Genomic DNA, 24,317 nt, shown 5'->3' with positions numbered 1-24,317 from the left:
GCTATTGTCAGCAATGTGGTGAGCAAGATTACCACCTCCATCGATTCTTCATTAATTCAACATGCTTGTGATGTAGCTAGAATTGGCATGAAAGGGTACCAAGCAATCCGTTAGGTTGTAAAAGATGCATTTCAAGACAAGGAATCATTGGCACTTTATTTCCTACACTCAAGGTGATTCACAATGTCAAGCATATCAATAATGATGATGTGCAGCGAGCTATAGGATAGTTTTATCACATTGAGTGCACACTAACATTAGACACAGGGTCGAGCAGAAATAAAATCAAGACAACAAGTATAGAATTTCACTTTGATGTTTACAATAACATCTTTGTTCATATTGAGAGACTACAACAAGCTATGGCAAAGTTCTATGGTCTTTCACACCTGAAGGTGAGAACTTGCAGTTACTATTATTCATGTTTTTTCATAGAAAATGAAGACGATTATTTTGTTTTAAATATTGTAAATTACCATTTATTTATAGTTTTGGGAAGAACACTTTCATTTGTGCTCAAGCTAGATGAGTACCAAATCGTGAAAGGTCGGAAGCTGGAACGTATGAGCATTTGCTCATGAATGAGGCCATGATATGTGCATGGGAAAAGACTGCCAAACCAAGTTTGTGTGCAATCTGAGAAAGGGGTCTGGTGGCTTCGTGCATTCGAGGTACCAAAGGAGACTCTTGAGGTATTGACATAGATGTTTGAAAGGACTCCCTGTGGATAACAGATGTAATCAAAAAGCAAATTGATGGTCAACATTTAGATGTAGAAAACATAGAAAAGTTCAAGGTGGATTGGCATCTTGGGGGAGATTTGAAGAGAATTAAATGCATGATGGGTTGTGCTCAAGGCGCGACATCAAGATGGCCTTGTCCATACTACAATGCTTAGAATAATATTCTTAGGAAGAAAAAGACAAATGGTGGAAAAGGTATGCAGAAGGTTGGTTCTATTGGGAAAGATGCCTCAAAAGGTCCCAAGAAAGGGAAGAAGCAACAAGAAGATGCAATAGATTCAACCGAGTCAACTGATGATGAAGATGAGAAACAAGCAAATGGGTGGAAGGTGTCGTGTCTCCTGATATGCTAGGAGAACCAAACACGAATTCAAATTGGAGCCCCATAATTAATTTTCCACTAAAGAATATTCACTTTTGCACATTTCGTGCATTCATGAGAATGTTCGATCGATTACTTAATTGCCATATCGATTATGCATTCATAATGCCTACACAAGAGAGGAAAGTTGCAACCCTTGGTAAATTAGGGCATCTTTTGAATTCTCTGGGCTGCGATGGCAGAAATGTGAAAATTGAAGTGAATAAGTAGGCCTCTGGTATGTCATACAAGGTTGCTCAAAAGGTCTCCATGACTGCAGCAAAGGCAAGGAGAGTTTTGGAGAAGCCAGCAAACATAGAGAATTCAAAGAAGACTTGGGGACTTTGGAGAGACCTGTGTGCAATCACCACAAATGTAGATTGTCCAATGCCAGCTCTTGTAAATATGCGTAAACAGCTTTGGATAAATTTCAATAACATGGTTAGCATTATGAATCAAAGTAGCACAACTACCCAAGAACGAGCATCATTGCAACAACATATTGTAGGTGCTTGGAGAGAGAGTAAAGTAATACACTATATGGTAAGTTGTATAATAAAAAAATAAATTGGTGTTTTAACCTAGATTTTTTCTAATTAAATTCTATTGTCGTGTGTACATCACATAGTTTATGCACATGGTGCATATTTCATGAACAAGTACGGATCGCTCGACATGTGTACCCAAGGGATGGAGAAATCACATTATAAAGCAAGAGGGGTTTATTTCAAAAATACAAGATCCAGTTGGAGCTTCTGTAAGAGTAACACGTACAAGCTATCTAGAAGAGATGTTCAATTGGTTTTACCGCATAACCTTTGGAAGGGTATTGGTTATGGAGCGGGCCCAACAATCTAAGCTTGCGCAAGAGGCACACAAGGCTACAAAAAGTCATGCTCGGCTTGAATGGTTGCAGACCAATGCTCCCCATAGGCACGGTGCTTCGCATGCACAAATGAGGAGACAAGGGAGTCATTGGGTTGTGCACACACCAACACAAATCTAGATGTTATAAGGCTAAGAAAATGAGTTTAGTTAGGTTTTTTTTACCCTTTAAAAAAACTATTAATAGTTCCTTCTCTCAGTTCATTTTCATTTTACTTTTTTAGAGAGCTTGAGCTCAAGATCTACGTAGGCACCCACATAAGGACACCAGCACATCACCACATTAGCGTAATAGGCATAGTCATACATGGATATGGCACGCACTAAGAACACCGCACGTGTTACCATGCCTTCATAAAACACAGTGCAAGGCACCCACCAACAACCACTGTTCACTCACGGGAACACGCATTATGGAAGGAGGCCGGAAGCAATTAATGCAAGAGAGCGGGATTGTAGCCATGGGAACATAAAGACGTACATAATTTTTCTATATTTTTGTACCGAAGTGCAATGTAAATCATTTTAGGCCACTGTGGGTTCTAAATGAGAGTTCTAAGTGTATTAAGCAAGGCTCACTTATGGGGTTGTCCGCCCATGTGTGAAACAGCTCTAGGGTTGGTGACATCTCTATAAAAGAGATGTTACCTAAAGAAAGAGGATGTTTTTGGCCATTCTCATAAGCTATTGAGTGAAACTCTTGAGCTCTCAAGCTATGGCAACTCTCTAACTCTCTCTATTGTACTCTAATGAACATCAAGCTCCAATGAGTATAGCTCCACTTCTTTCTCTTAATCTGTTTTAGCATCATTGAAATAGATTAATCTATGATTAGTTGAATGCTTCTTTCTTTCTCGTGTATGCATGCTTGTAGTGTGTGTGTGTGTAGTCTCCATTGATGCAAGCTCTTGCCCACTTCATTGGTAATGAGTTATTCATGGATAGACTGTCTCTATGAGCTTGTGGGTTTATGAATGTTACATTCTATGCTTGCTTAAGCTTGTGGGTTAGTAGATGCACGCTTATGGGTTTGCTGGCATTAGGGAAAGCTAAGATTTAATCAATGTTTGAATGGGATTAAGAGATTGCCATGCATTGCTTATTCTCTTGATTAGTGTAGTGGGTTTAAGGAATTGAGAGATTGATTGAGGTGTTGAATGGTTGAATCGTCAAGTAGTGGTTCGTGTATGTGAGCTCTCCCGCAAGGGATAAGCCTTCATGCACTAATGGGGTCGAGTCCTCGGATTGACATTGTGTTTCTTAACACATTTGTTGATCGGTAGTACTCTATGAGCACTATATTGCACGGTATAGAGAACTTCTCTTCAATGGCGCCGTTGCCGGGAAAAGAGTGCCTACATTAGTTGAGCACCATACACACACTACCACTCCTTGTTAAGCTCCAATCAGTTGCAAAACCGTTGGATAGGAGAGCAGGCTTTGGGACTAATTTTGGTACTTATTTCAGACTTATCTGCTGTTAAATTCTCTTTATTGTCTTGCAATTTGAGTACGATTGGCTAGCTATGCCTCTCTCTTGAGGTCAAGACAAGGATTCAACACACGAGAAGGATTGGAGGTAGGCGCTAAACCTGCCAATTTCAATTTGTGTGCGAAAGAGAGAGCCCTGATTTGTATTTTTGTCATTCTGTTTGAGGATAATTTTTGCTGTCTGAGGTTAATTTTTACAGTTTTAATTTTCTGCATGTTCGTTTTATTTTCTGTTCTTAGCTTAGTTTAGTTTTTTGCATCTTTAATTTTGTGCATTTTAGTTCTCTGTTAAACCTGCACCCGTAGAGAAATTGAAATCTGTACACACACATGAAGATTGAACATTTCGAATTTGCTGCAAATCTCACAGCTGCACACGCATTGAATTCGCTGCACACGCACTTCAAAAAAGAAAATAATAATAATAATAAAAGAAGGCAGCTGTGCGTGAACAGCGCAGCACGCGGAGAGACCCACACACTGCACCATAAAGATCACCACCGCACCAGATAAAGGGGTGCCAAAAAAAAAGAGTCTGGAAAATTTTTCATTTTCTGCCGTAAAAAATTGGGAGGTTTTCTAACTTTTCGAGAGGAGTTAGAAAACACCCATCGTCGAAATTTTGGTCCCAGAACCGTTTTCCCATAGTGAGTTCATTATGGAAAACTGGTAAATTTTAGGCAATTTTTTATCTTTAAAAATACGCTATTTTTTGGCCTAATGTGTTCGAGGGGGTTCAAAATGGGTTCTGGCAAAGTTTGACCATAATTATGCCATAATCTATACGTTTAGAAAATAACTTCTTTTTACAGTTATATCATTTTTTAATGGATTAAAGATGGAAATAATAAACATTGTCTCTAATTTGGCATGTTTCTTGAAAACTTATTGTTAGATTCTTAATTATAATCTCAAAAAGTAAGCAAAACGAAGTCTTTTTTCATATCAATTTTTGTAAGAAATGTGTAAAGTGCCCAAAATATTATCCTTTTTGGGTAGTGTTATACGCATGCGTAGAACACTTCTTAAAAAGAGATAAAAAATTGAAGTTTTTTTATGGAATCTTTGAAAGATGCCAAATGTTTCTCATTTTCAAGAAATATTACCTATTTTGTCCACAACAGTGTTAGTGGACATGTTGTCCAAGTATAGGATGGCTGACTTTAAGTTAATCTCAGTGCCATTAGATCAAAATGGCAAGCCTAGTGTGGATATAGGTTGTGTTAGAGGATCCCACGATGTACAGGAAGATTGTGGGGAGTTTAATCTATGTCACGATCAGCAAGCCAGATTTGAGTGACACTGTTAGCTTAAAGAGCCAGTTTATGCAAGTTCCACGCAAACCACATCTTGATAGTGTGCGATACACACTTCACTATTTGATGGCCATTGTTGATTATGCATTGTTTTATACAGCAAGTGTACCATTGGAGTTATATGGGTACATAACTGGAGATCGGGTACGTAGCATCTCAGACATGAGATCTACCAGCAGATTTGTGTTTTCATTGGGGAGTGATGTTGTGACATGGAGCATCAAGAAGCAACCCACAGTTGCGTTGTCAAGAACAGAGGCAGAGTAAAGAGGAGATGTGATGGCAACGTGTGAGGTAACTTGGTTACACAAGCTACTTGTGCTGATTTGGGGTTGCATGTGGAGAGAAAGGTTGTCATATATTGTGACAATCTTAGCAGTATACAGTTGGCCAGGAACCGAGTTTTTCATGTGTGACGAAACACATTAAGGTACATTACCACTTTATCAAGGAGAGAGTCTTGGCAAGTGACATCGACTTGGCCTACGTTAGTACAGAGAATTCTAGAGATCTTGTGTTAAGTGTGTAATCTCTCTCTCTCTCTCTCTCTCTCTCATGGAGTTCTTAGTGTGGTATAACCCACCTTAATTTTATGCTTGATCTTGTGTCTATCACCATTATCAATCCTATATTAGGATTGTTAGCCAAGCCTCTCTTTCTCCAAGGTAAGCATGCCTTTCCTTTATTTCCTTCTCGTAAGATGAGATAAGCCCACTTTTCCATTATTTGTTTATGCTTCTTCTCTTTGTGTTATTGCACCCTTGGGTGCCAAGGATTAGGGTTAGGTTAAGTTACGCATAAGCCTATGCTTAATGCCTATGTATAAGCATATTCTTAAGGCCTATGCATAAGCCTTAAGCCAATGCATAAGGGCTTATTCATAAGGGCTTGGACTTATGTATAACTAGATGTAAGGGCTTATGCCTAAGGCCTTATGCCTAGACCTTATCCTTAGGCCTTATGCAAAAGGTTTTATGCATAAGGGACTATGTATAAAGCCTATGCATAAGGCTTTATGCATAAGGGACTATGTATAAAGCCTATGCATAAAGCCTTAAGAATATGGCTTATGCATAAGCCTAATAAATAATCCCTATGTTTAAGGCCTTTGCATAAGCTCTATTCTTAAGGCTTTATGCATAGGCTTTATACATAAACCCTTATGCATAAGCCCTTTAGTCAAGTTATACATAAGCCCTTATGCATAGGCTTTATACATAGGCCCTTATGCATAAGCCCTTTAGTCAAGTTATACATAAGCCCTTATGAAATAGGCTTATGCATAAGCCATTATGTATAGGCTTACGCAATAGGCTTATGCATAGGCTCAGGCATAAGCCCTTATGCAATAAGACTATGCATAAGCCCTTATGCAATAGGCTTATGCATATAAGACCTATGCATAAGCCCTTATACAATAGGCTTATTCATAACGCTTATGCATAGCCCTTATGCAATAGGCTTATGTAGTAGGCTTATGCCTTAAGCCCTTATACATAAGCCTAATGTGTAGTGCTATGCATATATGAAGCATAAATGTATAACTAATAACTTTTTCTCATGTTATGTTTTGTAGGTCTTGCATTGTTATCCTCTTCATCGGCTCACATTTCAAGGTAAGCTCTCTTATTCATGTAACCTCATTTTTATTGTACCCTTGAGTGCCGGTTTTGGATTTAGGCTTATGCATAGAGATATGGGGCATTATTGTAGACCATCTAGAACACTAGTTAAGTCAAGTTAGGGGTGGCTATCCCACAAGTAGGTGGTTAGAACACTAGTTAAGTCAAGTTAGGGGTGGCTATCCCGCAAGTAGGTGGATATAGGGGAGGGGGAGCCCTCAAGTTAGGGGTGGCTATCCCGCAAGTAGGTGGTTATAGGGGAGGGGGAGCCCTCAATCTTTTCATTATCCTTCTCTTGTAAAAGAGAAGTTTTCTTTGGCTTTCATAGTGGGGAGCATGTGGAAAGTTCAGAGAAGCTATCATCCAAAAGAAGGGGCAGTGTCCACCCTGCTTGTCTAAGTAGTATTGTAGAAGTTCTCAACAATGTTCTAATATAACATGTTGCCTCGTTTGTTTAAGCTTTAAGAATTCATCCTAGTAGAGAATTCTTGTGTTATTATCATCTCCTTCGGATGGCATTGTTGATGTAAGCTCTCTCATGTTTATTGCACCCTTGGGTACCGGGTTTAGGGTTTCAGCATATGCATAGAGATATGGGGCATTATTGTAGGCATCTAAAATGCTAGTTAAGTCAAGTTAGGAGTGGTTATCCATGAGTAGGTGGTTATACTAGAGGGGGAGCCCTCTATCTTTTCAAAATATTTCTCTTGTAAAAGAGAATTTGCCTTTGGCTTTAATAGTGGGGAGCGTGTGGTAAATCCTCAAAAGCTATCATCCAGAAGGGACACTATTCACTATGCTTGTCTATGCAATATTGTAGAAGGTCTCAAAAATGTTTCATTATCACATGTTGCCTTTTTTGTTTAAGATTTTAGCATTTTTCTATTAGAGAAATCTTGTGTTGTTGTCTCTTTTGTTTTGCATAGAGCACTGCATATATGGGCAAATCTACTATCGATTATAAACGAACGATATGGACAGTAAGCTTGGTCTCAGTTTACGCAGACACAATATGGTTCCATCAAGCCTTTTCACATACACAAAAATAGTTTTTGCTTCTCATGTTTGTGCTTATTCTAAATGAATGATCCATGTATTTATTATCTTTATTTTTACATGAAATGGTTGTTCATCATTGGCCTATAGGGGATAAGTGGATTAACACTACCATCCAAAGAATGAGACTTAGTAATGGGGTAGAGTCATCATCGCAGAGTAACTTAATCAAGCTATCACAGCCATTCTAGAGATAATGAGGTACTTATAAGAAAAGATGATGACAAAACATCCCATTCATGTTGAGGACCTCAATGCAGCCCCAACACAGTAGGCTTTTATTTTGTTATCTTTTTGTTTTGCATATAATAACGCATAACTCCTTTTTTCCAATTTAGGATGCTTTTATTATGTGATTAAGTAATGAAAACTATATTTGATCTCAATCCTATGTAAAAAAAATTCTTTTCTCTCTCAATGTTCATATGTGAATATGATTGTCTTCACTCGCACATGCACAAGAAAGAAAATAGGAGGCTTCCCTTACATTCACTATAAAAATTACCATTTATAGTTTCTGCAGTTCATAATAGAAGATCCCTTGCTTCTTTTTTCTTACAGGCCTAGATTAGCTACTAGCCCCCAACTATAAGTCTCGCTATTGCCCCAGATATTATCTAGCTACTACTGTGGTTACATGCTCTACAATAGTTGGACACCGTAGCCGAGCCACTAGTCATGCAGTAATTTTTGGCCCATGCTAAAAATACAAATACTTGCTCGACAACATCCCAATTAGGCCTCCATTATGTTGTAGTGATGCTTGCTAGACCATGAGGCTTTATGAGAAATAACACGTCACATCCATATTTAAAGATTTATTTGAGAGAACGATTGGAATATATTTATCAAGGTAACATGCATTAGAAATTTGAATTAATGCTCAAAACGGAAAAAAGAGAATATTTCAACTCAAAATATTCCTCACACCCTAAAAAAATTCATGGAATGTAGAAAAAACACCTAAGGGGTTGTTGGAAACTAACCAATTCCATCAGTGGTATTATGCCTAAAGTTGGTCATGTGCAATAGTACCAACCCATGATAGGTGGTATCAGGTGACGACACCTCCTATGAAAAAAATTGTAATTTTTAAGAAACAATAAAATCAACTATGTCTATAGCCTAAAAAGGGCCAGGAAGTATCATTGGAAATGAGAATGTGAGCGGTGATGTTGTATAACTATATCCTTGTTTAAAAGCTAGAAGCCCATCTCGGCAGCTCCAAAGATGGGAAATGCAACTAAGGGGATGTTTCCATGTTACATCCTTATTTAGAAACTAGAGGACTAGTTGGGTAGCTCTAAAGATGAGAAATAAAGCCTAGCTATAAATGATAACTCCATGAAAAAGTTGTTGTATAAGATTCTTGATGGACCCTTAAGATTTACAACAAAGACAAGAAACAACAATATAGTTGTCATCAAATTTAAAGGAGGATTTAGTAGAGAAAATAAAAGAATATATTTATTAAAATGCAATGTGTAAAGAAATTGAATTTCTTAGAGATAAAAGTGGATATATCGAATGTTAGAAAAGCAACTTGAGGATTAAAAACTAAGGAGTTGTTTCCATGTTAATTTGAGGCTGTCCAAGGGTGTGAAGGTGCAAATGGCTAATACCACAAGTGTTGAAGGTGCAAATGGCTAGTCCATAATACCACCAACCCACCACCCCCAGTGGTATAGAAAACCTTGTAAACCTTCAATGTTAGCTAGTGGGATCCAGCCAAAGTGAGTGGTACCTACCGATGTATAGGTTCTCAATTCAAACCTTGGCATGCCCTTCAATTGATAAAGAAAAAGAGAGAAAAAAAACTATAGCAATACCAAAAAAATTAAAAGTCTTCAATTTGTCACTTTTGAAGGGAGATTAAAATCAACTATAGATCTAGAAACGGTAAAGAAGAATTATTGAGAATGAGAGTGGGCAGCTTGTGGGCCTCAACACTTATTTCTTATTGTTTAGAAACTAGAAAAGCTCATTGGGTAGCTACTTAAAAAGTCAATGAGTAGAGCCTGTATTTTGTCATAAGAGACAACATGATGGGTATTTAGTATCTAATCACGCCACATGGAATTTTGAAAACGATGGGAATTAAGTTCAACGACCAATGCAAGTTAGTGGAAACCAAATCATCATAACATGAAAGATAGTGCTGGTACCTTGCATAGATGGCATAGATGGAGTTCATGACTATTTGGCTTGTTAACCTACTACTTCAGTGTCTCTCATTTGTTGCCATTGTGCTTAACGATCTCTCAATGTTGTGTATGTAGGAATGGCATGAGGCCTCACTCTCTCAATGTGTTCCATGTCTTTTCTCACTGTGTGAGGACTGCGTTCAAAGAAGCCACTAGCTCACTGTCTAGCCCATATTGCTCAAGTGTTACTAGGGATTCAACCCGTACCGGTGCACAAAAGCTTATCCACAAATGGAGAGAATGCTTATGGCTACCATCACATGACACTAGACTAAGCACACACACAAGCTCAACTTGCCCTCATTCCTACACACCCATTCATTCACAAATACAAGCATAAACACCCGCTACTATAACTAATCCTCCAACCGCCCATCAGACCCCTCTTTTCTCTCTGCCATGCTTACCACCCATACAATACTCTTTCACAAACCCCTCCCCATTCTACTCCTTCTCAAACCCCTACACAATCTAGTTCACGTTAGTCTAGGGGTAGCAACAGTTCCCACGTAGGAGTGCAGGGTCTTGTTGAGGTAGATGTTTTGGGAGTTGGAGTAAGAGGGCCACTTCTCATCCCTCCACATATCTTTAATCCTGAGAGCCACTTGTACTATGTGGTGAGGCGCGATAGTGTAGTTTTCATGGATGGGTCCTACATGGCAATCATGACGCACTTCAAACATCTTATGAACTCATCCTATAAGTCCTGCTTTAAGAGGTGGGACCAACAATCTGATTGAGACTTTGACTACATTCTTAGGTGCATAAATGAGAGATTCTCCAACCCTCTCAATGAGAAGTTCTCTTCTCTATGGAATGGCTTTGAAAGAAGATAATGAATTTTCTCTAAAACAAGCGATGGTGGCGGATTCAACGGGGAAAAAGGAACATTGTGGCAAGAAAAAAGACTATTCTCCTAACGACATTATGGGTGCACAAGTAAGGAGTGGAGAAAGTGCATCCAAGATGTAAGAGAGAAAAAGAAGTAATAACAAAAATCAACCTCTCACTCACAAATCGAGAAGTTTGTCTCTACACGTTGGGGTTCACGTGGGAACAATCGTTGGAACGACCATTTTGTAAGTTCTTGAATCCTTTAAATAATATTTGTTGTTGCTTCTCATCATGTTTGTGCTTATTCTAAATGAATACTCCATTTATTTCTTCCCTTTTTTTAATAATAAATGATTTTTGGTGATCATCAACCTATAGGCATAGAAGTGGATTACCGATGCTACCATCCAAACAATGAGACTTCGTAAAAATGGTTTCTTACGAGTGGAGTCAGAAGAGCAACTCAATCAAACTATCACTGGTTCTAGAGAGGACGAGGTACTTCTTGAGTGTATCAATGAGGAAGTCAAAGATGATGACAAAATATCCCATTCACATTGAGGACCTCAATGCAACCCCAACTCCATAGGGTTATATTTTGTTATCTTTCTATTTTGCATGTGATAAGGCATTACTCTTTTCTTTCCTCATTCTAGGATGTAATTCTTTCGCGATTAAGTAATAAAAATTATATTGGTTCTCAATCTTGTACAAAAAAATCATCTTTCATCTCTCAATGTTTAAATGTGAATGTGATTGTCTTCACCTTTACTTGCACATGCACAAGCAAGAAAATAGGAGACTCCCCTTACATTCACTTTAGAAATTGCTAGTTGTAGTTTTTGTAATACATGCACCCGGAACCCCCCTACTTTTTTAATTGTAGGCCTAGCTCAACTACTAGCCTAACTATAAGACCAACTACTGTCTTGGCCATTATCGAGTTACTGGTGTGGCTACATGCTCGGCAATAGTTAGTCAAATGCCTCTAATCGGGCCAGTCACCCGTAATGCGGTAATTTTTGGCCCATGCTTAAAATACACTTACTTGCCCCAACAAACAAGATTGATTACGTCTCCATTGTGTTGTAGTGATGCTTTCTAGATTGTGAGACTTTATGAGAAATAATACTAATCACATCGACATTTAAATATTTATTAGAGAGAAAGATGAGAATATATTTATCAAGAGAAAATGCATAAGAAATTTGAATAAATGCTCAAAAAGGAAAAAAGAGAATATTTCAACTCTAAATAATATAAGTGAAGTTTTGACACACCCTAAAAAATTTGATGGCATGTAGAAAAAACACCTAGGAGTTGTTCGAAATGAACCAATTCCATCAGTGGTATCGTTACTGAAGTTAAGAATCTTGGTCATGTGCAATACTACCAAACCATGATATTAAGGACCAAAAACTAAGGAGCTGTTTGCATGTTAATTTAAGGCGGTCCAATGGTGTGAAACCTTTTGTAAATCAAAAAACTAAAAATGTAGATGCATGTGAATTTGGACCATGTAGAAAACAAGAAGGTGTGGAAGGTGGGAATGGCTAGTCACAATATGGTAGAGAACACCTTGAACGTTAGCTAGTGGGCTCTGCATACCTCTGTTTAAAAAGAAAAAGAAAAAGGGAAAGGAAAAACAAATACTTTAGTAATACAAGAAAATAAATAAAACTAATCAATTTGTCACCAGAAAACCATTATGAACTAAAGAGCTAGAAAGGGCAAAATGACTCCAACGTCCTGGAAGCTCATTTGGGCAGCTACGAAGTCGAGAAGTAGAGCCCGTATTTTATCGCAGGAGACGACATGATGGGCATCCAGTACCTGATCATAGCACACAACGACGAGAATTAAGTTCAACAACCAGTGCACTTAGTGAAAATCATGCCATGAAAGATAGCAATGCCGCCTGGTACCTTGGTGTAGATGGAGTTTTGGTGTAGATGGAGTGGACACAGAAATCCCGGTTGGCAGACAGGTTGATATTTTGCACGTCCAGTTGGAGGTTGTCTTGCACGACGGAAAGAAGCTCCGGCCAAAGAGCTCTCTTCTTGGGGCATTTGAGGGTGATGAAGATGTCGGCGCTGCCCCAGAACCGCACCGTCACGTTCAATGGAAACGGCGCGGAGCAGCACCCCATGCGCTGCGCCGCAATGGCAAGCCTGCAAGACTTAACAAGATACTGTTTATCATAAGGAGATTTTAACCTTGCGACTTAATACCCACGTGATTATAGAAACAGGTAAAGATCTTTGGCCATTTCTAGAACTTTTTCACATACAAGAGATAAAAGGGGAGCCTAATATTTGTTGTATGCATGTACCAAATTGACCATTTCAATGGTATCATTTCAATTCAAGATGAAGAAGGATTTGCTACACTAGTTGGCTATTGGCTTGCTCTTTAAGTAGGGTTTGTTTTCTTCTTGTTCAACCTTGTCCATGGCCACAAGCTTCATGCTATGATCATTGATGAACTTGAGTTATCTATTGAACTCCCCATCCAAGCAGTGCTGGAGAGTAGCATGAGTTTTATCCTTTGTGTATTTAGTAAATTGTGAATTGCCTTATTATCTTGGAGAATGCCTTGTGGGTCTAAGTTGCATTATACATTAAACAAGATTCGTTTTATACGCGAATAATGTCCGTTTTATATGTTTGCCCTCTTTATACGAGCATATTATATAGTGACATATCACATATTTTAGGTTTTACATTTAGGCCCTTACATTTCGATCGATACTTTATCAATCGATACCATTATCGATTGAAAGAAGTCACTATAAAAATAGAACATCATTCCCAATGTACTATGTGCATGACTTTCAATATCTGAAGGCTGTAAGCTAAAAAAGAAGCACTTCCTTCCAAGGTAGTGCTTCTAAAATTAGAAAATTAAAAATATTTATATTATAATAAGTAAAAGAACCTTAGGTATATGTATACCTATGTTCGAAGTTTACTTCACACTTGTACATATATTTAAATAGTTTTGTCTTTCATTGTGTTTGAAACTTGCTGCACACTTGAAAGATAAAGTCTTAGGAATAGGATTTATCTTTTATTATGTTTGAAGCTTGCTTCACACTTAGAAGATCAAATTTTAGATTAAGGCTTTATCTTTTATCGTGTTCGAAGATTTTATCACACTTTAACGAGATTTTTAGAGTTTATGATTTATAGTTTTTATGTTCGAAGCTTGCTTCACACTCTGAAGATACATATTGATGAGTAAGTTTTATTATATTCTTTGCATGAAGTGGGATGCTTCAATATTGCATGCCCATGAACATTGTTAAGCATTGGTAGAGCACCACAATGCCTCTATTTAACTTCACTCCATACCATATCCACATCACCAATGTCCACAACACTGTAGAATAAAACACTCTTGACACAAATTTTAAGAAAAACCTTGGACGCCAAGAGTAACATCCAGTAAATAAAGACTATGACATCATACTTTGATATTGAGTGAAATATAGAGTTCACTCAATATTACATATAACTCTCAATATTGGATCATTACAAGCATGGAAATTCATAATATAGCTTCCTCTTCACACAATTCTGTATGATAGATTTCTTCATGAAGATGAGATTCAACTTCACTGATTTGTAAGGAGTCCGGTACTAGCAAAAGGATAAACCACTCGTAGTTGGTTTGGAAGGATAAAACGACGGAAGCAAGAAAACTAATACATTCCACCTCAGTAATCTCAGTACCTAACACTAGTAATAGGATCATGTCAACAAAAGCTTTGTTTCTACACCCAAAAGCCCTTCCTTTGTTAAGATAATGGATATGTTTAGAGGCTAGAAATGTTATGTTTTATGTTTCTGACTAGAAAAGCTAAAAAAGGATTGATAAATTCAATTTCGATCATCTTAAAAAGAGGATTAGATAAAGTTGCACAATAATGGTGAGATCAAGAAGCTTCCAAGGAAGTCCATGAAGGGGGAGAATAACATCATGATGTATGTTAGAGACCAAGCCTTATAGAAGTACAAAAGAATAAAGGTGTGTGAACAGCCTCTAAAAAGTGCTACATGTGTATGTGTGTGTGAACCCACTCTTAGAGTGATTCACTATAATATCTAGATATTATACCTATAATGACCTAAGTATTAAGAGGTGAATTTCTTAGAGAATATCCAATCCAAGGAACCTGTAGTCCCCCTCTCTATCTCTATTGAGTCTTCCCCCAAAGTTTTCTATGCACAATTGTCTTTAGATACAGAATGAATAAGCTTCCAATAAAAACTCTCAGATGGGCACCCTATTCTTCTCTCCTCTTATGCTAGCTCACTTATGCAATAGGGCTTATGCATAAGCCCTATTATGCATAATTAACTAATGTTTTGATTTTATATGATAATCTTTTGTAGGTATATTCAAGAGAATGACGTCCAAGGTCATAGGCCATACATACCTTTCATAATGGATTCGGCTAGCATAAAGTGGTGGAGTGAGCACAAGGTAAAGCTCTTGCCTACATTGCTCCATTGCCTCCTCTTAGGGTTCTCTTACTTAGTTAGGTCCACTGATCGCATAAAGAACACTCAGTTCATCAAGCCTTTGTGGTGTTACTCCTACCATGGATTGGAGTAATCCGGTCCCATAACATCAAAAATACATTCTACATTTCCAACAAAGGTGGGACATGGAAAGAAGCATATGCCATTTACATGTATGATATGCATCTGACGGATAGAATTGTAGTAAAAATAAATTGATGAGATTATCTCCAAAGCAAGTCACTGGTAGACTAGGAAATTTAAAATATATTTACTCAAATGTACAACTCATTTTAAGGGAAACCTAAATTATAAAATTTTGTTTTTTGAAGTAGTGACATTTGGTACGTGGGGAAGGCTCGTGAAGTTGGAAACCCTAGAAATAGCCACACCGTATTACATTCAAGTAGTGATAACCCACTAAAATAGCCAAAACTAGTGAAGTTAGTGAAAAGTAGATATGACACCCAATTTTATATTTATCGATAAATGCCATGTTTTTAATGGCCAAAATCTTAATCCAAATCCTGTACAAGTGATTAAAATGTGGCCCTTTTTTTTAACATTTTTGCCTAATGAATGGAGAAGTTTGGGGATCATTGGAAGGATCATTTTGTAAGTTCTTGAAATGATATTAGTTGTTGCTTCTCATGTTTGTGCTTACTATAAATGAATGATCCATTTATTTCTTATCTTTGTTTTTACATGAAATGATTGTTGGTCTTTAGCCTTTTATTTAACAAAAGCCTAAAGGATAGGGGAAAAAAACCTGCAAATGAAGGATAAGCTTAAAATTTGCCTTTCTAGGCTTTTTTTGGGGGGGGGAGGGGGGGAACATAAGATAGTTATATTTATAAGATAAGAGTAGCCATTTACAAAAGACCTCTTTTTACAACTGCCACATTCATCCTACTTCTACTCACTATTAAGATTTGGTCCCACCACTCGCCCTCCCAAAAAAAAAGGATGAATGTTCCTAAGATACATGATAGCCCAACTACATATATGCCACAAGCAAAGAGTCATAGTGTAACCCTTGGTAGTCTGCTCTTCCATATAGTCCTCCTTAGTCCAAAATTTTATATCAGATCTCATGCCAATAGGATTCTCAATCAAAGCCAAAAATGTATGAACCGACTGCTTCACGTTCAAACACCATCTTCTAGTTCTAGGTCCAAACTTTGGGAGCTTGTCTTCAAGATGTTTCCCCATGTAACCCTACCACATGTCAAACTTTGTAAGGTTGCCCTTCTGGGCTTGTACCTTCCTAAATGGTAATGCATAAGGTTAACCTTCGAGGCTTGCATCTTCCTGAAGGCTAATGCATAAGGTTAACCTTCCTGGAAACAAAAGGTTCTTAAGCTTCGACTGAGTCCGTGTCAATAATTTATTGGGAGCAAACTTCGAAGATGTGTTGTCTGCAGGTTCACAGTTCCGGACCCGACGTAACTTTCTTTATGAATTTACATTCAAAGAGGCAAGCAAGCGCCACAGTTTAGCGGTACTCGACAGTCTAATGTCACAGCAATAGCAATTCATGAAGGGTAGCGGCATTTAATCGTCGAGCTTTTCAAGGTCATCCACGTTTTATCTCACAACTCTGTATCCCCAGACCCATTGTAGCGTCTCATTAGAGCACCAATGCAGGCTTTGCGCTGCTGCTTGTTATATATGGTACATTCCTCTCTCTCTTTCTCTCTCTCCCTATCTCGTATCCGGTTTGCATAGCCGATCTTTGTCGCGTTGATGCAAGATATGGCTACACAAGCTGCGAATGAGCCTACCACCTTTTCAGATATGCTACTGCTGAGCGAGCCCAGAACACAAGCTGTTGAGGGTCTACTAGTAGCTTTATATCCTTCCCCCTTGTCTTGTGACTTGAGCGAGATTTTCCTTCTGGATGTGGTGTTGCAGTCGCCCAACATGGAAGCCCTGAGCTACTCAGAGTTTGAGTCTAGCTTGCTTACTACTATCCCACATGGCATCCACGGCGTTTGTAAACATGATGAGAATGAGCTCAAGTTTCCAGAGTTGTCTCCTCCACCTCCAGTAGCCGGCGCCCCCACTCATGATGGCCTTCACATTAGCCCACCCAAGAGGAAAGGAACGCCTACGTACAAAGAAGCCCACATAAATTCTGAGAGGCAGAGACGACAGAGCATGACCAGCTTGTTCGCAACGCTGAGATCCCTTCTTCCCATGCCGGACTTCAAGGTAATTAACAGTGGTATGGCTTCTCAAAATCACAAGCTGAAAAAGATGATGTATAATCACAACCTCATGACAAACACCTTGGACGTGAAGTCTTGCTTGCTCACAAAACTATGAGTAGGATATTGCATGTGCTGTGTAATTTCAAAGGGCAAACTTTTCAAAGGGCGCGACCTCTAGTGGCCGTAATTTTGGTTTGATAATGATGTTACTTAATCCTAATTCGTGTCATTATCATCTGGACGTATAATAATCGTGGGTAATTGCATGCCGCAGTCGGCGGACAGGTGCACTCTACTCAGCTACGTGATGCAGTACGTGCAACATTTGAACGAGAAACTGCAACAGCTGGCCAAGACGAAGGCGAAACTGGAGTCCGCAGCTGACAGAAGGGCCACATTAATGCGAGTTCAAGGGGCAACATACGGTAACGACAACGACAACCACAACGGCGACGGAGGACGGCAGCAGCGCATAGGGTGCTGCTCCTTGCCGTTTCCGTTGAACGTGACGGTGCGGTTCTGGGGCAGCGCCGACCTCTTCATCACCCTCAACTGCCCCAAGAAGAGAGGTATTTGGCCGGAGCTTCTTTCCGTCCTGCAGGACAACCTCCAACTGGACGTGCAAAACGTCAACCTGTCCGCCAGTCGGGATTTCTGTGTCCACTCCATCTACGCCAAGGTACCCGGCGGCGGTGCTATCTTTCATGTTATGATTTCCACCAAGTGCACCGGTTTGTTGAACTTTATTCTCGTCGTTGTGTGCTGTGATCAGGTACTGGATGCCGATCGTGTCGTCTCCTGCGACAAAATACGGGCTCTACTTCTCGACTTCGTAGCTGTCCAAATGAGCTTCTAGGACGTTGGGGTGCCCGCGCTCATTTTTCCCTTTCTAGATCTTTAGTTCATAATGGTTTTCCAGTGACAGATCTTTTGCCACAGTCTTCTTTTTTTTTTCCTTTCGAGGTTTTCAAGTTGTTCTCTACCACCGGGTGATGGTGGGTTGGTGGCCTATTGTGACGAGCCATTCCCACGTTCCATACCTGTGGTATTAGTGAGGTGACATTTTCTCCTTGTTTTCTACACCGTCCAATTTCCTATGCATCAACATTTTTAGTTTTGTGATTTAAAAAAGGTTTCACACTATTGGACCACCTCAAATTAACATGCAAATAGCTGCTTAGTTTCCGGTTCTTAAGTTTTATTTCTAACATTCAAGAAATCCACTTTTATCTCCATCTTAATAAATATATTCTTGTATTGTTTTGATGCCATATTGTTATTTCTTGTCTTTCTTGTAAAGCCTTAAGAGTCCATCAAGCATCTTATAATACAAAAACTTTCCCACGGAGTTATCATTTATAACTAGGTTCTATTTCTCATCTTTGGAACCTACCCAGTTGGGCTTCTAGTATCTAAACAAGGCTGTAACATGGAAACAACACCTTAGTTCTATTTCTGGTCTTTGGAGATGCCCAGGACCCAAATGGGCTTCTAGCTTAAACGAGGATGTAGTAGCTCTATGACATCGCTCACATTCTCATCTCCAATGATTCTTCTTGGCTCTTTTTAGACTATAGACATAGTTGATTTTGTTCTTGTTCCAAAATTACAATTTTGTCATAGGGAGGTGTTGTCATCTGATACCACCTATCATACCAGTGATGGAATTGGTTCGTTTCGAACAACTCCTTAGGTGTTTTTTCTCCATGCCATGAATTTCTTAAGGGTGTGTCAAAACTACACTTACATTATATAGAGTTGAAATATTATCTTTTTTTCTTTTTGAGCATTAATTCAAATTCTTATGCACTTTATCTAGATAAATATATTCTCATCTTTCTCTCTAATAAATATTTAAATGTCAATGTGACTAGTGTTATTTCTCATAAGCCTCACGGTCTAGCAACCATCACTACAATACAATGGAGGCCTAATCAAGCTTGTTTGTCAGGCAAGTATGTGTATTTTTAGCATGGACCAAAAATTACCTTATGGCGATTGGCCCAGTTACGGGCATCTGACCAATTATTTTCAAGCATGTAACCACATCAATAGATGGGCAATAGCCAAGACAGTACTCAGTCTTATAGCTAGGCTAGTAGTTGAGTTAGGTCTACGAAAAGTAGGGGGCTCCCGGTGCATGCATTGCAAAGGCTACAACTGGAAATGTCTAGTGAATGTAAGAGGAGCCTCCTATTTTCTTACTTGTGCATGTGCAAGTGAAGGTGAAGATAATCGTATTCACATATAAACATTTAGAGATGAAATATATATATATATATATATATATATATATTGCACAAGATTGAGACCAAATATAATTTCTATTACTTAATTGCTAAAGAAGTACATCCCGAAATGAGGTAGAAAAAGAGGAATGCCTTATCACATGCAAAACAAAAAGATAACAAAATAAAACCCTATGGAGTGGGGGTTACGTTGAGGTCCTCAACATGAATGGGATATTTTGTCATCATCTTTGCCTTCCTTGTGGACACACTCACGAAGTAGCTCGTCCTATCTAGAACCATTGATAGCTTGATTGAGTTTCTCTTCTGACTCCACTCGTAAGCAACCATTATGAAGTCTCATTGTCTTGATGATAGCATCGATAATCCACTTCTACCCATATAGGCTGATCATCATCACCAACAATCATTTCTTGAAAAAAAAAAAAAAAGAGAAGCAATAAATGGATTATTCATTTAGAATAAGCACAAATGATGAGAAGCAACAACTAATATCATTTAAAGGATTCAAGAACTTACAAAACAGTCCTTCCAATCGTTTCCACGTGATCCCCAAGCTGTTGAACCAGACTTCTCCATTTGTGAAAGATGGGTTGATTTTTATTATTACTTCTTTTTCTCTCTTACATCTTGGATGTACTTTCTCCACTCATGCACCCATAATGTGGTGGGAGAATAGTCTTGTTTCTTGCCATGATGTTTGAATCCGCTGCCATCGTTTGTTTTGGAGGAAATTCATTCTCTTCGTACAAAGCTATTCCTTAGAGAAGAGAACTTCTCATCGAGAGGGTTGGAGAATTTATCATTTAGGCACCTAAAAACATAGTCAAAGTCTAGATCAAATTGTTGGTCCCACCTCTTATAGAAAACTCTTAGGTGGAGTTCATGAGATGAGATGTTAGAAGTGCATCATTATTGTCATGTTGGACTCATCCATGAAAACTACACAATCGGGCCTCACCACATAGCACAAGTGGCTCTGAGGATTAAAGGTCTGTGGAGGGAGGAGAAGTGGCCCTCTCACCCCAACTCCCAAAACATCTACGTGGACAAGAACCTCCTCCATTCCTATGCAGGAACTATCGCTACGCCGAGACTAACGTGAACTAGATTGTGTAGGGGTTTGAGAAGGAGTAGAGCGGGGAGGGTTTAGTAAAGGAGTAGTATGGGTAGGGGTTCATGAAGGAGTATTGTGTGGGTGGTAGGCATGGCAGAGAAAAGAGGGGCTTGATGGGCGGTTGGAGGATTAGTTATAGTAGCAGGTGTTTAGGGTAGTCATTGGCGTAGTAACACTTGAGCAATATGCGCTAGACAGTGAGCCAGCGGCTTCGTGGATGCAGTCCTCACATTGAGAAGGGTCGTGTCTCGCTAGACATGGAACACCTTGAGAGATTAAGCCCTCACGCCATTCCTACATACACAACATAGAGAGATCGTTAAGCACAATGGCAATACATACACAACATGGAGAGATCGTTAAGCACAATGGCAACAAATGAGAGACACTGAAGTAGTAGGGTAACAAGCCAAATAGTAATGCACTTCATCTACGCCAAGGTATCAGCACTATCTTTCATGTCGTGATGATTTGGTTTCCACTAACTGCACTGGTCGTTGAACTTAATTTCCATCGTTTTCAACATGACACGTAGGTACTAAATTCCTATCATGTATCCCAGGCCCACAGGCTGCCCACTCTCATTCTCAATAGTTCTTCTTTGCCCTTTCTAGATCTATAGTTGATTTTGATCTTCCTTCGAAAATTGACAAATTGAAAAATTTTATTTTTTGGTATTGCTATAGTTTTTTTTCCCTTTTTATTTTTCTTTTTCAATTGAAGGGCATGTCAAGGTTTCAACTAAGATCGTGCACATTGGTAGGCACCACCACTCCGGCCAGATCCCAGTAGCTAACATTGAAGGTTTGCAAGGTTTTCTCTACCATTGGTTGGTGGCATTGTGGACTAGCCAATCCCAGTTTCAACACTTGTGGTATTAGTAAGGTGATTTAAAAAGGCTTCACACCCTTGGATTGCCTCAAATTAACATGGAAATAACTCCTTAGTTTCCAATCCTTACATTTTTTTTCTAACATTCGAGAAATCCACTTTTATCTCTAAGAAATTAAATTTCTTTACACATTGCGTCTTAATAAATATATTCTTATATTTTTATCTGCTAAATCCTCCTTAAATGTTGATGACAACTATATTTTTATTTCTTGTCTTTTTTGTAAAGCTTTAGGGTCCATCAAGAATATTATACAACAACTTTTTCATGGAGTTTTCATTTATAGCAAGGCTCTATTTCTCATATTTAGAGCTACCCAATTGGGCTTCTAGATTCTAAATAAGGATGTAACATGGAAACAACACCTTAGTTCCATTTCTCATCTTTGGAGCTGCCTAGATGTGCTTCTAGCTTTTAAACAAGGATGTAGCTATATAATATCACCGCTCGCATTCTCATTTCCAATGATACTTCTTGGCCCTTTTCAGACTATAGACATAGTTGATTTTGTTCTTTCTTCAAAATTACTAATTTTCCTAATACGAGGTGTTGTCACCTGATACCACCTACCATGGGCTAGTAGTATTGCACATGACCAACCCTTCCCAACTTTAGGCATAATAGCATTGATGGAATTGGTTAGTTTCCAACAACTCCTTAGGTGTTTTTTGTTTGCTTATGCATTTTATCTTGATAAATATATTCCCATCTTTCTCTAAAATAAATATTTAAATGTCGATTTAACCACTGTTATGTCTCATAAAGCCTGATGGTTTAGAAATTAGCAAGCATCACTACAACACAATGGAGGCCTAATCGAGGATGTTGTCGGCCAAGTACTTATTTTTTTAGCATGGGCTAGAAATTACCACACGACTATTGGCTTGGTTATGGGTGTCTAGCTATTGCCAAGCATGTAACCACATTAGTAGTAGCTGGATAATAGTTGTGAGAATAACCATACGTATAGTTGGGCTAGTAGCTAAGCTAGGTCTACAAGAAAAAAGAACCAGGGGGCTTCTCTTTGATGCATTTCAGAAACTACAACTAGAGTGATTGTAAGGGGAGCCACATATTTTCTTGCTTGTGCATGTGCAAGTGAAGGTGAAGACAATCATATTCACATATAAACATTGAGAGATGAAAGAATTTTTTTAACATAAGATTGAGAGACCAAATATAGTTTTCATTACTTAATCGCTAAATAAGTACATCCCAGATTGGGAAAAAAATAGTAATGCCTTATCATATGCAAAACAAAAAGATAACAAAATAAAATCCTACTAAGGTCTATGCTTCTGGCTTCATGCCCATACCAAATCCTTCTGGCTTCATTGAGGTCTATGCTTCTGGCTTCATGCCCATACCAAATGCTTCTGGCTTCATTGAGGTCTATGCTTCTGGCTTCATGCCCATACAAAATGCTTCTCAACTACCAATGCATAATCCAACACCCATTCTCATCCTCAGAACCTTATACCGATGATAGGTATGTACTGACCGTGGCAATGAAAGCCATGAATGCAAAGTTATGACGATCTAGAAGACTTAAAAAACTTGTGCAGAGGTTGACTTATAATGCTTATGTGGCACATCAATATGCTTATATGGTAAAAGTTATGCAGTTGTAGAACCCACATGTTTTGATGAGGCTATTAGGAATGTGTGTTGGGAGAAAGCTATGGATGAGGAGATGGATACATTTTATGGAAATGAGACTTGGGATTTGGTGCCATTGCCTGAAGGCAAAAAGCTATTGGTTGCACTAAAAGGGATCGGGCTCATACCCGTGCTCCTAGCCGCTAAAAATGACTTGTGAAAAAAAGTAGCGGGCCTGTGTATCAGCGCGTGTATCATCACGGCCAGAGACATGCGTGTAAAAGCGCATGTATAGAAATCGTCAGACGCACTGATACACGGGCGTATACACGCGTTCTGTCAGTTTAGTTGCTCTTAGATGCGCTGATACGAGGGTGTATATACGCGTTTTGTCAATTTAGCTGCGCTTATACACGTGTTTTTCATAGATTTGACACGTCTATACACGCATATTTCACAGATTTGACGCGTCTATACACGCGTATTTCACAGATTATCTGCATATATACATGCGACTGTTTACAGAGTTGACGCGTCTATACACGCAAACAGAGAGCAAAAAAAAAAATCCAGAGAGTGCTGTTTGGTACCTGAATGCTGTTCCAGCATTCCAGCACCCAATAACACTCTGGATTTTTTTTTTGGGTGCATTGGACCATCCACGAGGAAGATTTAAGACAAGAACGGCATGAATGCATCCATTGTCAATACACGATTCAAGACAGACATGAATGCAATACTATCGATTCACGATTCAATATTACTATCAAAATTTTATGTGTACACATATATACAAGGGAGTCCATATGTCGAAGTAGCCCATGGCTTCAGTTACAAAAATATATATACAACCACATCCTTAATATGGAATGTGATACTATAAGTCTGAGTACTACTCAGCGAGTCATGATGACTCGCTGCTCCCTCCATGATCAGATGAGCTCACATCGGTCGGAATGTCTGATGAGTAGTGCTCACATCCACCCTCTGCAGTGGTGGTGGCAAGTGGATCATCAGCAGCTTGTGCCTGTTCAAGTAATATATAGTATATAAGTATATATATATGTAATTCAATAAACCAAAATCATTCGTTTAGAGTTTTCAAGTACCTGTCGACCGTATGGTCTCATGGCCATCTCAAACTGCGCGTCCGTACTGCGTCCCTCGGCTCTGAAGAGGGCCCACGTGTCATGTCTGCTATGCCGACAA

General features: G+C 38.8%; 1 protein-coding gene across 1 annotated transcript; it reads left to right on the top strand.

Annotated features, from left to right (window-relative positions):
- The first annotated feature begins 16,617 nt into the window (after positions 1 to 16,617).
- Positions 16,618 to 18,391, top strand: LOC147629425 (transcription factor MYC2-like). The gene is made up of 3 exons (XM_086812998.1): positions 16,618 to 17,252; positions 17,526 to 17,930; positions 18,024 to 18,391. The coding sequence occupies exons 1-3, from the start codon at positions 16,785 to 16,787 to the stop codon at positions 18,105 to 18,107; spliced, it is 957 nt and encodes a 318-aa protein (XP_086669124.1). The 5' UTR covers positions 16,618 to 16,784; the 3' UTR covers positions 18,108 to 18,391.
- The last annotated feature ends 5,926 nt before the right edge of the window (positions 18,392 to 24,317 follow it).

The sequence above is a fragment of the Cibotium barometz genome, chromosome 18 (assembly GCF_041138505.1).
Source record: "Cibotium barometz isolate CiBa-2024 chromosome 18, ASM4113850v1, whole genome shotgun sequence".
In the NCBI taxonomy this organism is placed as follows: domain Eukaryota; kingdom Viridiplantae; phylum Streptophyta; class Polypodiopsida; order Cyatheales; family Cibotiaceae; genus Cibotium; species Cibotium barometz.
The sequence above is the reverse complement of the archived record's forward strand: the minus strand, read 5'-3'. Positions and strand labels throughout refer to the sequence as shown.

Coding starts and splice junctions, on each gene's coding strand:
- LOC147629425 (XM_086812998.1), top strand. CDS start 16,785: ATGCAAGATATGGCTACACAAGCTGCGAATGAGCCTACCACCTTTTCA. Junction 17,253..17,525: donor TTCCCATGCCGGACTTCAAG/GTAATTAACAGT, acceptor TGCATGCCGCAG/TCGGCGGACAGGTGCACTCT. Junction 17,931..18,023: donor TCCACTCCATCTACGCCAAG/GTACCCGGCGGC, acceptor TGCTGTGATCAG/GTACTGGATGCCGATCGTGT.